This window comes from Oncorhynchus tshawytscha, linkage group LG04 (assembly GCF_018296145.1).
Source record: "Oncorhynchus tshawytscha isolate Ot180627B linkage group LG04, Otsh_v2.0, whole genome shotgun sequence".
NCBI lineage: Eukaryota > Metazoa > Chordata > Actinopteri > Salmoniformes > Salmonidae > Oncorhynchus > Oncorhynchus tshawytscha.
Window position 1 is genome coordinate 72,093,696 of NC_056432.1, and position 15,328 is coordinate 72,109,023.

At 44.4% G+C, this 15,328-nt stretch overlaps 1 protein-coding gene across 2 annotated transcripts in view; it reads right to left on the reverse strand.

Annotated features, from left to right (window-relative positions):
- Nucleotides 1-2,851: 2,851 nt before the first annotated feature.
- The window catches only part of LOC112249331 (granule associated Rac and RHOG effector protein 1), a 48,221-nt gene continuing 35,744 nt past the window's right edge, over nt 2,852-15,328 (reverse strand). For both annotated transcript variants that reach the window (XM_024419181.2, XM_024419180.2), the window contains exons 3-14: nt 14,110-14,322; nt 11,673-11,813; nt 11,234-11,329; nt 10,926-11,087; nt 9,935-10,093; nt 8,507-8,604; nt 8,064-8,189; nt 6,798-7,849; nt 5,545-5,710; nt 5,112-5,249; nt 4,895-4,973; nt 2,852-4,707 (exon numbers count right to left, since the gene is read on the reverse strand). In XM_024419181.2, the coding sequence (XP_024274949.1) occupies nt 4,393-4,707; nt 4,895-4,973; nt 5,112-5,249; nt 5,545-5,710; nt 6,798-7,849; nt 8,064-8,189; nt 8,507-8,604; nt 9,935-10,093; nt 10,926-11,087; nt 11,234-11,329; nt 11,673-11,813; nt 14,110-14,322 (2,745 nt within the window). In that variant the 3' untranslated portion in view covers nt 2,852-4,392. The remainder of the gene's footprint in view (nt 4,708-4,894; nt 4,974-5,111; nt 5,250-5,544; nt 5,711-6,797; nt 7,850-8,063; nt 8,190-8,506; nt 8,605-9,934; nt 10,094-10,925; nt 11,088-11,233; nt 11,330-11,672; nt 11,814-14,109; nt 14,323-15,328) is intronic.

Genomic DNA, 15,328 nt, shown 5'->3' on the forward strand with positions numbered 1-15,328 from the left:
TGGCTTTTGGCGAATGTCTGAATATAAAACCAACTTTACCTCGTGGCAGTACTGGGTGGTAGCTTTGGTAAACAATTTGCCAGCTGTAACAGTTTTTTAAATATTTTCCAACTTTCAGTTGCTGGATGAAAATGAACAGCTGGTAAGGTGCATCAGAGTACCTTCAATGGAATGTGTATAGTAAGTTCAACTTCATCCATATCTATTTATTTCCCCTAGAGTTGTCAACCCTTCTCCTGGAGCTATTGGGTTTGCAGATTTTTAACCAGCTCTTCTATACGAACACACCTGATTCAGAGTGGCGTAGCAAGATGTCACTAGTTCCTGGTTCTAATCCAGGCTGTATCACAGCTGACCTTGATTGGGAGTCCCACAATTGGCCCAGGGTTGTCCGGGTTAGTCCGTCATTGTAAATAAGATTTTGTTCTTAATTGACTTGCTACTCGCTGTTTTATCTATGCATAGTTTCTTTAACCCTACCTACATGCACATAGTACCTTGATTAACCTGTACCCCCTGTATATATAGCCTTGCTATTATTTTTTTACCTGCATTGTTGGGTAAGGTCTACACCTGTTGTATTTGACTGATGAGTAAATAATTATGGTAGGGCTGGAACAAAATCCCATTGAGGAATAGGGTTGGCCACCCTGCCGTGTTAACTAACATACTGTAAACAACTTTTCTCCACCAGATATCAAATCTTGCACCGCAATATTGTTTACCTGGGAACCATAGCAGACGCCAGCCAAACATGTATGTTTTGTCCCTCAATGAAAATGCATTCATTGCCTGACTGTTTCAATTGTTTGTCGATGTTAACCAGTGACGGGTTGCAAATGGACTCCGATTCCAATTTTCAGATCCCCACCAATGGAGAGGTACCAACATTGACAGCCCAGAATAGATATAAAGCCATCATACAAAATGGGCAATCATTTCCTCTGAATTGATTCACATCTTTTGTTATTGAAAATAATGTTTGCTCTTTTCTTCTGCCCAGGAGTTCTTTCCTGACCTAGTGCTGTAAAGTAACATGGGGTGCATTTAATATACACTGCTCAAAAAAATAAAGGGAACACTTATACAACACAATGTAACTCCAAGTCAATCACACTTCTGTGAAATCAAACTGTCCACTTAGAAAGCAACACTGATTGACAATAAATTTCACATGCTGTTGTGCAAATGGAATAGACAACAGGTGGAAATTAAAAGCATTTAGCAAGACACCCCCTATAAAGGAGTGGTTCTGCAGGTGGGGGACCACAGACCACTTCTTAGTTCCTATGCTTCCTCGCTGATGTTTTGGTCACTTTTGAATGCTGGGGGTGCTTTCACTCTAGTGGTAGCATGAGACGGAGTCTACAACCCACACAAGTGGCTCAGGTAGTGCAGCTCATCCAGGATGGCACATCAATGCGAGATGTGGCAAGAAGGTTTGCTATGTCTGTCAGCGTAGTGTCCAGAACATGGAGACGCTACCAGGAGACAGGCCAGTACATCAGGAGACGTGGAGGAGGCCGTAGGAGGGCAACAACCCAGCAGCAGGACCGCTACCTCCACCTTTGTGCAAGGAGGAGCAGGAGGAGCACTGGCAGAGCCCTGCAAAATGACCTCCAGCAGGCCACAAATGTGCATGTGTCTGCTCAAACGGTCAGAAACAGACTCCATGAGGGTGGTATGAGGGTCCGACGTCCACAGGTGGGGGTTGTGCTTACAGCCCAACACCATGCAGGACGTTTGGCATTTGCCAGAGAACACCAAGATTGGCAAATTCGCCACTGGCGCCCTGTGCTCTTCACAGATGAAAGCAGGTTCACACTGAGCACATGTGACAGACGTGACAGTCTGAAGACACCGTGGAGAACGTTCTGCTGCCTGCAGCATCCTCCAGCATGACCGGTTTGGCCGTGGGTCAGTCATGGTGTGGGGTGGCATTTCTTTGGGGGGCCGCACAGCCCTCCATGTGCTCGCCAGAGGTAGCCTGACTGCCATTAGGTACCGAGATGAGATCCTCAGACCCCTTGTGAGAGCATATGCTGGTGCAGTTGGCCAAGGGTTCCTCCTACTGCAAGACAATGCTAGACCTCATGTGGCTGGAGTGTGTCAGCAGTTCCTCCAAGAGGAAGGCATTGATGCTATGGACTGGCCCGCCCGTTCCCCAGATCTGAATCCAATTGAGCACATCTGGGACATCATATCTCGCTCCATCCACAGACTGTCCAGGAGTTGGTGGATGCTTTAGTACAGGTCTGGGAGGAGATCCCTCAGGAGACCATCCGCCACCTCATCAGGAGCATGCCCAGGCGTTGTAGGGAGGTCATACAGGCACGTGGAGGCCACACGCACACTACTGAGCCTCATTTTGACTTGTTTTAAGGACATTACATCAAAGTTGGATTAGCCTGTAGTGTGGTTTTCCACTTTAATTTTGAGTGTGATTCCAAATCCAGACCTCCATGGGTTGATAAATTTGATTTCCATTGATAATTGGTGTGATTTTGTCAGCACATTCAACTATTTAAAGAAAAAAGTATTTAATAAGAATATTTCATTCAATTCAGATCTAGGATGTGTTATTTTAGTGTTCCCTTTATTTTTTTGAGCAGTGTAGTTTGGGCATACTGAGCTGTCGCAGAATATCATTACTCCCAACAGGTCAGTTCGTGAACAAATCACCACCAGCATTAGGTCCCAGAATTGTTAAGTTTGAAATGCACTACTACGGGTAGCCTCGGACAATGGCTATTATGCTGACAAAGGATTTCACTGAACTGCAATAGCCTGTCACCTCTCAAAGGATCATACTGTAATTTGTGACAGCATGAAGTCATAGAAAATACCAACATTCAATTGCTAGTCATTTTTATTATTTTTTTGTTGTTGCATTGCTGGTACACTTGGGAAGATTCAGTTGCCAGCTCAAGAGAACAATAAGCAACATAAGCCAAGCAGTCCCCCTTCATATCTTCTGTCAGGGTAACATTCTTTTTTTTGTAGATGCCACTAGTAAACCATTTTGACACAGCGGAAAGATGCTAATGGTTACAGTCCAAGGTCTATAAAGATGTTAAAAAATAAAATAAAAAAAAAGGCAGCAAAAGTTTGGGGAACAGACAAAGCAACACACCCTATATTTTGATTGTGCAAAGCACAGAACTATAAAAAGATATATTTATGTATATACAGCAAACAAATCTGTGTAAACATGGTAAGTATGTTAGTTTTCAGAAAACATGGTGTCATTTCATAAATACAGGCAACATTGGCATCCGCAAACATCAAAAATTTAACATTCTGGGCATTTTAAATACAGCCCGTAGCCATAGAAACATGGGCTAAAAAAATACCCTACTCACAATGTTTTAGTGTTTAATGGCATATTTGGTAACCTTTAGATATATGGTGTAGTTAAACTCTGTACTAACGAAATGAATGTTCCTTTCACATCTTGGGGGGCGGTTGTAATATGGTAGAACATGTAAGAAAATACAAAAATAAGATTAATACTGTCAATATTTGTACAAGAAAATATTGTATTTTAAAAGGAACAAACATTAGGTTTGAGTTAGTCATTCTGAAGCGAACTGCCAAATCAGGGAAAGAAAAGGAAATTAATGTGCTTTTTGATCAGACTATGACTAGGGTTCGTAACTGTATTAATGATCAATATAATATTCTTACTTCTCTCAGCACCATTTATCTTCTGAACAACGCTTTGGTTGGAAAATAATATTGTGAAAGTGCTATTAATACCAACATGGCACATAGTTACTGCTATATTTTTTTCAATTACACCTCTGCAATGATTTATGTATGCTGAGCCTGCTCAAAGCCTCTTAATAAAAAGTAGTAAATTATTATTTATATTTCAACTTCAGTAATTTACAAGCTATGGAACAGTAGATGTTAGCTGTAATCAGTCATTTTACATGAGATTTGGCAGTTACAGCTATGTAGACAGTATATAATTATGGGGAAAACTGGAGTGTCTCGTTTAGAGCCCACCCCCTAAAATCTTATCCCTTACACATTTTCAGAAGAAGAAAAGTGGATGATGGCCATGCATGTCTCAAGCTCTTGTCTGAGGAAACACAGTATAAAATGTATCAGGCAGACTAAATGCTGCCAGCATGACATGCATTGCTTACAGCTTTTACATGGCAGTTTAGAATGTCTTTCAAATAGGGGGCATTTGAAATGGAAAAATACATACAAAATATTAAGCCAGTATGAACAATGCAATTTTGCCTTAAAACACATACTTAGACTAATGTTTTCAATTGAATGATTATTCCAAAAGGGCAACATTAATAATGGTCGCAGCAGAACTTGCTTCAGAAATACAGCTACTCTATCATGCCAATGGACTCATTTGTTTGGTCTGTATCAGTACTGGTGAAGGTAGGAGGGCCTGTGCTCATGTTTGATGGGGAAGGATTTAAAGCCCTTGCTGATGGGTTTGTGCTGCTGTTGCTGCTGCTGGGTGAAGTGAGAGAAGCCAGAGGAGATCCCGGTGGAGGGAGGGCAGTCACTGGCAGTGGACCACACCGGCGACTGTAACATCTGCATGGAATCACTCCATTGGCTGGAAGGGATGTTCATCTGGTACAGGGAAGAGCTTGGATTGGGCATGGTATTGTGTTGAGTGTGAGCGGAGTGCTGCCATGGGGCCTTTGGCGGCCAAGTTTTAGTTTTGCTTTCCTGTGGAGTAAAATGGATGGAAATGGGAGTTGATCAATACAAGATCTTTAGCAAAAATAAATAAAAAGGGATTTAATATAAAATATAATCATATATATATACACAGATGCAGTGAACGATAGAGGCTTACATTTTCTGGCCCAATTACTGTGCTGCACACAGACTCCTAAGTACACACTTTCCTTACCTGGTTATTATCATCTCCCAAGTGATGGAGGGGAGGAGAGGGAAGGGTACACACCTCCTGCTCACCACAGCTGTGTTTTCTACAGGCAGAAGAGACATGAAGCTCTACAGTACAATATCAATAGTTCACTTCATGAATAACAAAACAGGTTGTAGGGAAACCAAAAGAACAGTAATACACTATGGTGTACGTTTAACACATGGTGACTCAGTTGTACCTTCTTTGCTTGACAGCGGCAACAAGATCAGGTCCAGAGAACATGGAGAATAAGCTGTCCCCATTGGCTGAGGACGTCTCATCACTGGAGCTGGCAGAATCTCCCTGATTGGCTGACCAGCTGCTGTTGACCGCCTCCCTGTTTCACATAAGTGGCATTCTCAGAACTACTTGAAACACTGAACATCTTGTTCTTACCATTCTACAAATCGAACATCACTAAGAGGCATGTAAGATTGATTGCCATACTTTAGAGAGATGTTATATACATAAGAGGTGTGAATAAATTGTACTAGTAGGCATGTGTCATGTGAGATGGAGTGGTGTATAGAGCCTTGAATGAACGTACCCTGTAGTACTACTTTGGGCAGACTATATAGAGCCCTATGTCATATACAGAGATGTTAGGTGTTGATTATGATTGGAGAACATACCCCTCGCTGTAGTACTCTGGGTGGGACCAGGTCCTGTGCTGCTCATCAGAGACGGGCCAGTTGCCGCGGGTGTTGCTGGGTCGACGGATTTGCTGCACCTGCCGTTTCTGCTGCATGGCCTGGCTGACTCCGGCAACGTAACGCGCAAACTCAGGGTCAGAGCCAACTGAATATGAAAGGGAGGAAAAAAACAACAAAAAAAAACAGTTCAGTTCAGTCTGACATCCTCAGCTTTTCTCTGTGTTTGCACTCCACAGCTCAAACCATTCAGCCAGACTGTCTACCATAGCAGAAAAAGCACAATAGCTGTAAGTCAGCTGAACACAATGGCCTCCACTCAAAAAGAGTCTGCTGCACTGTAAAAACAGCAACTGACACATTGTAAATTCAGCATATCATTTAAAATGACAAATCAGAAATGCTAGGGGGGGCTCACTGTCAGACAACAGCCTACATTTACAGTGCATTTGGAGAGATTCTAGTAAGGTCCTGTAGTTGAGTTTTTGAAAATGTATCTGAATGAGAGATGTGGCTATGAAGGATTTTCACTTCCTCCTCAGGTTGCACCAGATAATGGCCACTATTCATTCAGGAAATCATATGGAAATCACAGAAACTAGATCATATATTTTTCTGTCAGATAAGTATCACACCCCAAAATGGCTTTGATGGTTACAATGAGATTATGTAAGCACATCTCCAAACCACAAAACCCCAAGAAATCAAAAGCAACCTATCCTTTCCAGGCATAATGACTGCAGTGCTAAACAGTAGTGTCTCCTTTTTCCTTCACAGTCTTTTATGAAACAGCCCAGTCAACACAGCTCCAAGCCCCACTGCTGACACAGTTCTCTCCTACCATGGAATCCCTGGAGGCTGTGAGCTGCCTGCCTCACCACCACAACCCAGACAACCTACTGATAATGTGGAGGGAGGGGGAATAACACCGTCCTAAAGGAGGCCGCTTTTCTTTATCGGAGGTCAAGACACTGGATCTCACCCTGGCTACACTTTGACCAACGATGTGCAGGAAGGAGCCAACTTTCATTGTTATTATATGGAGCCTTTGTAGTCAACTGCATCCTTCAACATGACAATATGCAGATCACACACTGCTCTGACGTGTTATTATCAATCACCTAGGTTATGTTCAGTGAGGAACACCGTAGTACCTCCCCGTTTCACTCTGTTCCAAAATGTTCACTCCCTACTGAACACCACCCACATTAGTCAGAGGGAGAAAAATTACTCACCTGCGGGGTCAAAGGGCAAAGTGTCTCCCAGCACCCCAAACACTCCCTCGTTCTGGTCCCTGTTAGGCCAGGTGTTGTTGCGAGGACCTTGTGGCTTCTGCCCCAGCATCTCAGACATGACACTGTCCATGTAGGTGCTGACCAGCCCCAGGCTGTACAGGTCCGAGCTCAGGTCTGGGAGGCCAGGTGAGCCCCACTGGCCAATGGGCCCAAGGGGGGAGAGCCCTGCTGGGGGAGGGGGGCCCTGGGGAGGAGGCTGCTGCTGGCTGGAACCACTCAGCCACTTGCTTGACATTCTCTGCTGGGGAAGAGCCTGGGGTGGAGGCTGTTGGGAGGGCAGCTGAGGTGGAGCATGCTGCTGCTGACCAATAGGTTGGAGGAGGTGTTGGTAGTACTGCAGTGCCTGCTGGGAGGGCTGCTGTGGTGGTGGTGGCTGCTGCTGCTGTTGCAGTGGCATACTCTGGGTAGGGGGCTGCAGTGAACTGTGGGAGACCGCTTGGGAGATGGGGGTTCGGTCAGTGGCTCCGCTCGGGGGCTTCAACTCGGCGGCGTTGGCAGACGCTACAGAGTTCCTCCTTTTGACCAGTGGGGAGGCTTGCTGGGACTTGCCCATGTTGAAACCTGAGAGAAAGTCAATGACGTCCTGCATCTCCTGGTCCGTGGGGAGGTTCATGCCCTGGTCGTCACACACTGAACCGTTCTGGGGTTGGGTCGGGTCGAGGTTGCTGGACAGGTTGCCCAGCTGTAAGATGCTCTGCAGTCTCCCATCTACTGCGTGGCCCAGGCTCTTGAACTGCTTATCTTCAGAGCTGCTGCTAGAGAGCATGCTATGGGACAGGGTGCTGGGAATGGAGTAGCTGCCCCCACCACCCCCCCCACTGGACACAGAGCTGGAAGAGGCCTTCTTTGTGAATTTGGAAGTTAGCTTGGAGATAGTTTTGGGCAGGCCACTGTAGGCTTTGGAGCCATTTCCAGAAGGCAGGTCTACCTGCATCCCGTAGTCAGAGCTCTCCCGCTGTAACTGCATCTGAATGGTGGGCAAGGCCTGTTCTCTGTGGAGGGAGAATATAATAAGCATTCAATGGCATGGAAAATTACAATAGCTAGCTAGCTTTTTCAAGATTTTCTTTCAGGACAAACGTAAACTAAAGCTTGAGAATGAGAGCTACACCTCTGTCAACCAATGCAAACACACAGCAGGTTGATTCTTTCTCGGAATTAAAAATGCAAATGTGAAAATGCCTTGGACAATACACATCCACTCACTTGCACTCCTTCCACCTATTGATGTCAAAGACGGCGGTATATAGCACGTCCACCAGGCCGAGGGTCTTCTCTGGGTCCAGACTCCGCTGCAACAGAGACATGGTGGCTGGGTCCTCTTTCAGGCACCTACACACAGGACAGTCAGGACACAGCACGACTGGCATGTCCAACATAACACAAATACATTTATAGAAGGTCTGTTAATACTTCACTCTACTGTCCAAATGTGATAGTTGATTGAGTCCAGTGTTGGCTTATGTAGTTTGCCAATTTAGCCAATTGTATGTCTAAGGGTTCTGAGTACTTGGAATTCCCTTGCTAAGGTAAAGCTACTACAGCAAGCTAAATATATTTATTTGCCTAATTATTTTTTGGACATGTAAAGCAAGCAGATTGTTTTTCCACAGAGGGCAGGAGAGACAAATATGAATAATCCTACTCACCATGTGGAGGGTACTTGTACCACAACTCTGGAGCCCTCCAGAGTAATCTGTGGAGCATAGGCTTCCTTGTTCTCCATCTGAGCAGTGTCAACAACCACCTGTCCACACAGTCATTCAGAGAGCTGCATCAGCACAGCTTCTAATAGAATGCATTCCCTCATAGCCAGTTACGCTTGTGCAAGCAATTCTACAGCATTATATTGGCCCTTTTTTATCTGGACTCTGACTGTAAGCAAAGCAGATAGAGTACCAATCTGTCCACAATAACACACCAGTCTCCTCTAAAATAGAAAATTGTGGGCAAAGGCATTGTAAGCTACTTTGGGTGAACAACAAATATCCACGCTTTCAGGTATCCAGCCCAATATTTTCCAGTAGTTCTTTGAAAAAGAGGCAAATGCAACTGGGTCATGGGGAGGGAGGACCCTCCTTCCTGTCTCACAGGAAGTCAGCCTATTGTCATTTATATAGCAGGTGTATCCTCAGGACCCCTGGGCAGTCAGAGGGCTGAGTCCAGGCCTGTGAGAAACATACCACCACACCCACCAGATCCCAGACTCACAAGGTCACAGGCAGAGAGAGAGAAAAACAAGAGCGAGATGCAGCAGCATAGGCTCCCAAAAAAGGAGAATTGGCCAATTTAGTTGTTGAGAACTTGAAAATTAACATCCCAGAAATAACAAAGCCATTTTCACTGTCTGGCAGATCCGCTCTATAAGTAATGTTAAGAGAAGGTGGTCTGTTCTTCAGAGCTCATAACCAGATAAGGAGTTCATGTAAACCTCCCATCCACCACCAGGGTTTGTTTTACACTCAGCGCTGCTGTTGGGTGGATAAGAACACTCCCCAGGCCTGACGCACTAAATATTACAGACCACACTGAGGAAATAAAGTAGAGTAGGAGGACTGCTGCTTTCTCTCTGTTGGCTGGGGGAGACTCGTTTCAAAGTAAACAGCCAGAGATCTGTTTGAAGACCCAACCAGATGACCCCATCCTTTACCCAGATGCTGCAGGAATGTTGGCTTCACTGTGTCTACAATGAGTTTGTTTACACCTCTTAGCCATTCAAAGGAACCCAACATACCTTCCCATCATCTCGATTACACACCTCCCAAACAATGGGCTCTAGGTTACAATAGACTACAACTTGCAGCCTGGCCCAGAGCTATAATGTAGAGGCTTCACTAAGCATAGGCTGTAGAGTTAACGAATCTGCCCAAGGCAGGGACCTCTATCGAATTAAATATTCCTTTACCTTTTCATAAAATAAGTGAAGTTGGTTGAACCACATGGCCGTACTGCTAAAGCAAAACAATCCATCAGCTAATTTAAGTTGAGACAACAGTTTGTTGACATCTAATGAGACAAGTATTTTAATCTGGGTGCGTTTGCTGCCCTTGTTGACATCTTAAGTGCTTTGTACTCACCAGTCCCGCCTGAGCGAACAGTAACTGGACGGCGGTCTTGCAGGCCATTCTCCAGCTGGAAGGGCAGACCTGGTTGAGGACCTCAGTGACGGGGGAGTCGTCCCGGGGGGTCACTCCGTTCTGCCCCACTGCCTCTTTAATGAGCTGCAACATGGTGTGCTGAGGATACAAAACAAGGTGGCTGATGTGAAAACACAAGACTTCTGCTGCAAGGCACTAATGTGGATCTGACAAAGATCCACTTTGGATTGAAACTTTGTTATTTTTTTTGCCAAATAAAGGCATGGTGGAGCAATATTGAGTGTGGGTCCTATTCATCTCTTCTAAAACATGAACATATACCAGAACAGGAAACAGTAGCAACTACAAAGTCCAGGGACTAAGTCCCCTCTTGTTAAAGTGTCTAGGCTCTCTAGTTTAAAGGGTCCTGATGAATGTGCTGTTTATTTCTGAATTCGGTAAATGGTGAGTCAGATAACTGACAGATAGATAGTGTGCGCAATTATCATACAAATTAGTTTTGTCCCACAGACTGGGGGAGAATCCATTTGTAAACTAACGAAGCAGATGCTGATTCTATCCAGACCCAAGGCATCAGATGTACAATGGAATAAGTGTTAAGACATCCACATCAAAACATGAAAGCCTTGCCAAATACAAGACTCACAACCCACGTAAGTCATCAGTGGTTGAAATGACTGTCTAAGCGGCTCTCACTTCCTAGAGAGCAGAGTGATCCATTCTGGTCAGCAAGGTCGGACTATGAAAGACTTAGGAAACCACCCATCACAGTAGCCTAGTGCCAGGTTGAGAGCGAGCCAAGGCCAGGGGTGTAATCACAATGTTGCAGATAGAAATGTAATAAATAGAGCTGAATACGACTCCTGAGCTGATGACTCCCAATTTAACATGACAGACTATCATATACGTTCTATGCCATATCTGAACATTCTATAACGTCAAGTCCTCCATAACAGACCGCAGGGCATACCGTTTTCAGTTTGAGGTTGTCAGCCGCCGACTCGTTGAAGGACACTCCTTTGAGGAAGTGGGCGCCAATCTGCACAGGGATGGTGGGCAGCTCACACTGAATGGGCTGGGAGATGGTCTGCATCCTGCCAGCCTGCTGGGCCTCTGCCTCACTGCAGCAACCCTACATAGTAGAGAGACACACAGGCGCAGACACAGGATGTACAAATAGGTTAGAGACCGGGTTTTGCCCTTATCACAGCCACTATAATCCAAGGCTTTACCATTCCTAATGAGCTGTAATACGTCCTGTGCTTAGAGTAAACATACCTGTAAAGCTGCCTCCACAGATTTGGGATTGAGGTGAAAGCCAGCCTTCAGTGCATATTCACTGTGGCCCATACTTTCGAGTGCTGCTTTATAAGCCTGGCGAAAGAAAATACAAAATCATTTGTATAAACTCAACATGTAAGTAAATCAGGCAGGCGATTGCTTCATCCAGTCCTTTCATATCCAAGCCATCAACACATTGATTTGAAGCAGCCCTTGTGCTGTAGGGCACTATTGACCCAGTCAGAAATGGAACCCTATTTCATATATAGTGCAATACTATTGACCAGAGCCCTGATTAAAAATATTGCACATTACAGGGAAAATGACCAGGAATAAGGCTCTGGTCAAAAGCAGTGCACAAGCCTATATTGGGGAATAGGGTGTCATTTCAGACATTGACCAAGGCTGTGGTGGTCCTGCGGCGTGCGCCATCTACCTGTAAGGCATTGTCGATCTTCATGTTGAGCTCCTTCAGATGGTGATCAGGGATGTTGGGGTTGTTGGAGCAGAAGAGCTGCTGGACCTGGATGCCTGCTAGGCAGCCGTCACGTCCCCTCTCCCTCAGACGTCCCGTGGCCTGGAACACAGCACATAGTCTCAGGTCACATAGCAGTTTACACACAGCATCACATACCCTACTACAACCCTTACACACCCTGCATCTGCTTTGTACAGCTAATCTGCATTACAGCAACGTACACAATATGCATGAGAAAATGTGTCAGTGTTGTATTGTAAGGGAATGGTAAGTAGCTAGCTAACATCTTCAACGTAAAGGAGTAACTAACCACCAAGTACACAGATTTTTTAAATATTTTTTACAAAAAGGTGTGTACTCGAGTCATGGCTTGACCTAGAGTCTGACTTGATTTGACATAAAATAACTTGACCGATTACTTGAAATTATCTAGCTGGAGGGGGTCACAAGTGTGAAACTTAATGGGAAAAATACAAATACCCTACCATTTAGATTTTATATACCTTCACCCATTTCATCTGATTTCTAATATAGGTCTACGGTATTGCACTAAATTGTCATCTCAAAAATATCTAATCTGTGCTTCAGGACCAAAAAGTTGCACATATTGATTGTTTTTGTCTGGTCATCAGAGTAGGCCTATGTTTGTATTATCCAGATAAAACAGTTTAGAAATCTACTAGAGGCATATTTGACAGAACAATAACAGGCTACATGGAGATTTTCATTGATCATTTTCATATTTCAGATAGGCCTAGTTTGGGTGGCTACATGTTTAAAAGATGGCTGTAACGTCACACTGCATTCAATATTATGGGATGAAGATATAACATCCTGGCAAATTAATTACGGTATTTGTGAGGAAGAAAATGGCAGTTTACTTGACAGTTGGCAACGAGCAATTTAGTGCAATACCGTAGGCGGCTCTCCAAAGTGATAGCGTGCAGTGCAGACAGACCATGCTTTCCATCCGATCCTGCAACCCCCGCTGCATACAGGTCGGCAGTATGATTCTGCTCTGGACTCTAGAGAAGTGACATGACATCCATACCTAGTTGATATTGGCTGCTAACAATGACTTTCAGCTACAAATGCAAAAATGTGTAAAACACAGTTTATTTTTACATGTTGCGTTTGAAACTGCATCACCGTTTATGGCTGTAATGACAGGCTACATTGGCGCAGAAATTGTGCGTGCATGTACATGTGTGGGGTCACGAGCTTTGAACCACTGCTTTTTGGGGGTTGCGGGTCAAAAGTTTGAGAACCAATGAGCCAACAAACAGATTGACGATTTGCTGTAGCGCTATAGGATTGGGTGCAGTGCAAATGTCAAACTGTTTGGAGAGCGGATTTCCATAAATATCCTTGATCACCAAACAATTTAACTGTTTACTTTGCAGGCTTTAATTACTAGCATAGGCGTACTGGTCTTTCGGTATGTCATATTGATCTTTTGGCATGTCAAAATTGCTTGAAATGTGTAATTTATTTATGAAGCTTGCATTTGGAATTTGTTCAAATGAATTATTATATAACCAAAGTGTGTTGTAGACAAACTAATGAAAAGGGCTCTCTGGTAGCCTCTAACAGACATATTTGTATTTGAACAAGTCATTGCATGTATAGATTACATATTTTTACTTGACTCGCCTCGCACTTAGAACGCACAACTTGGACTTGATTTGAGGCGCGACCCGTTCTACTTGTGACTACTTGAGAGTCGGACCTTGACTTTAGACTTGCTTGTGACTACAATAATAGTGACTTGGTTACACATCTGGTAGATTGTGCATTTCAGAACAGTGTTGGGCCTAGATTTGTGAATAACTGCTTCTATAGAGGGGAGACCGACCGCCTCCCTCTATGGAAACTGCCCAACAGTGCAGTGAGGCCCGGCCTGGCCCAGCCCGGCCATATCACAGCAGCACATTCCAGCAGGATATCCAGCCCCGTTCCCTCCAGGGCTAACACCCCACATGCCAGGGCTTTACAGATCAATCAGGCCACTCACGATTCTCCATTCTGGCTCCAATGTACAGAGCAAAGCTCCAAATGTGCCGGGGGGGGGCTGTTACTAGCTACGGGACTAGCCAGCTAGCTCCTCTCACAAAACAGCCTCCATTTCAGTTAGCTAGGGTTTGTTTGGGGATGTGTAGGCCTAGCTTAAAGTGGAAGAGGGAAAACTATCAATACAGGCTCATATACTGTATATACAAACTTCTCAACAGGAAATAAGTGGAAATTGAGGCTGGAATGGTAGCTGACTGCATTTCATAGGAATGTGTAACAGTTAGCTTGTCACGTTTTGAACACAGTCTATTTCCACCAGCTAGTCACACCAGGAAGCTCCTTGGAGAGTCCTGGGGGCGCCCTGGCCTCCATGTCCAAATACCTCGGCTGCACCCTTCCATGATCGTGAGGCCTCCTCCAGCTCCGTCAGGGGCCCAGGACAGGAGCTCTGGGAGCGGACATTGCTGCGTCGCTCCTGGGCCTGGGCGAGGGCCTCCGCCAGGCACGACTGGGCCACAGGCTGCACCTTCTGCAGGGCCTGGGATAGGAACTGGAAGTGCACCTGCATCACTGTTAGGAAGCACCGACCCAGCACCTAGAGAGAACACAACATTCAAAGGTTGTGATCAGGACAACATAGAAAATCAAGAACACTAGCCTATTGGTTTGGGGGATTGGTCAAGGTCAATGAAGAGACACACGTCAGAAAAGCAGGAATTCCCTATAATATCAACAATAACAACAACAAAAGAATCACACCCCTGACAAGATTAAATTAGTGGGAGCCTTGATCATTCATCATTGTTTTCTAAGAACACTGATTCTCAAAGCATATGGCCTTGGCATTCCTTGTTTTTCATTACTCAGTTACTTAAGTGATGTTAGCTTCAGTGACTTGGTTGTTTAAAATTCTCCTTAAAAACAATTACATCTTTGATAACCCTCAGAGTCCTCTTAAATCAGTCCTAAATAGAGTCACATGTATTGCATCAATTTACTGCTTAAAGATGCTCTTGTTTGAAGAAAACCCAGCTTAAGAACATTACATTATTACCCACAAAAACAACTTGTAAGAAAGTATATTGTGAAGGGCTATAACCCAAAAACAGTTCAAGGCTGGATAAAGGCAGCATTAATGTGAGTCACTGAAGAGCACTGTCTATTTAATAGTTCAATTTCAACTGGTTCATATCACTAGAACATTATGGAAAACAGACAGGCTAACATTGTACAAAAAAAAGCCACAGTTCAAGTTGTGGCAGGATGAAATAAAAAAAATGTCTATATCAAGGCCATGTTCTGCTGTGCTGCTTGATAACACATCCTCTCATTTTCCACACAACACCAGTCTACAGTGCAATGTTACCCAAGCAAATAACTTTCTACCATATTTGGGAAACTCAGTTTGATTTTATAACACAGTCTACTCTGAGAGTCAAGTCCTAGCACTGTAGTTGTAAAGCACAACAAGCAATGCTTACAACTGGAAACAAAGTTCGCTCTTCTCCTTCAACTTAATAGTAGAGTAGCCGTCCCAGACCCTGTGCAACGGGCAATTCATATAAACAATAAGGTTCACATTTACATAAGTGAAGGAAAGA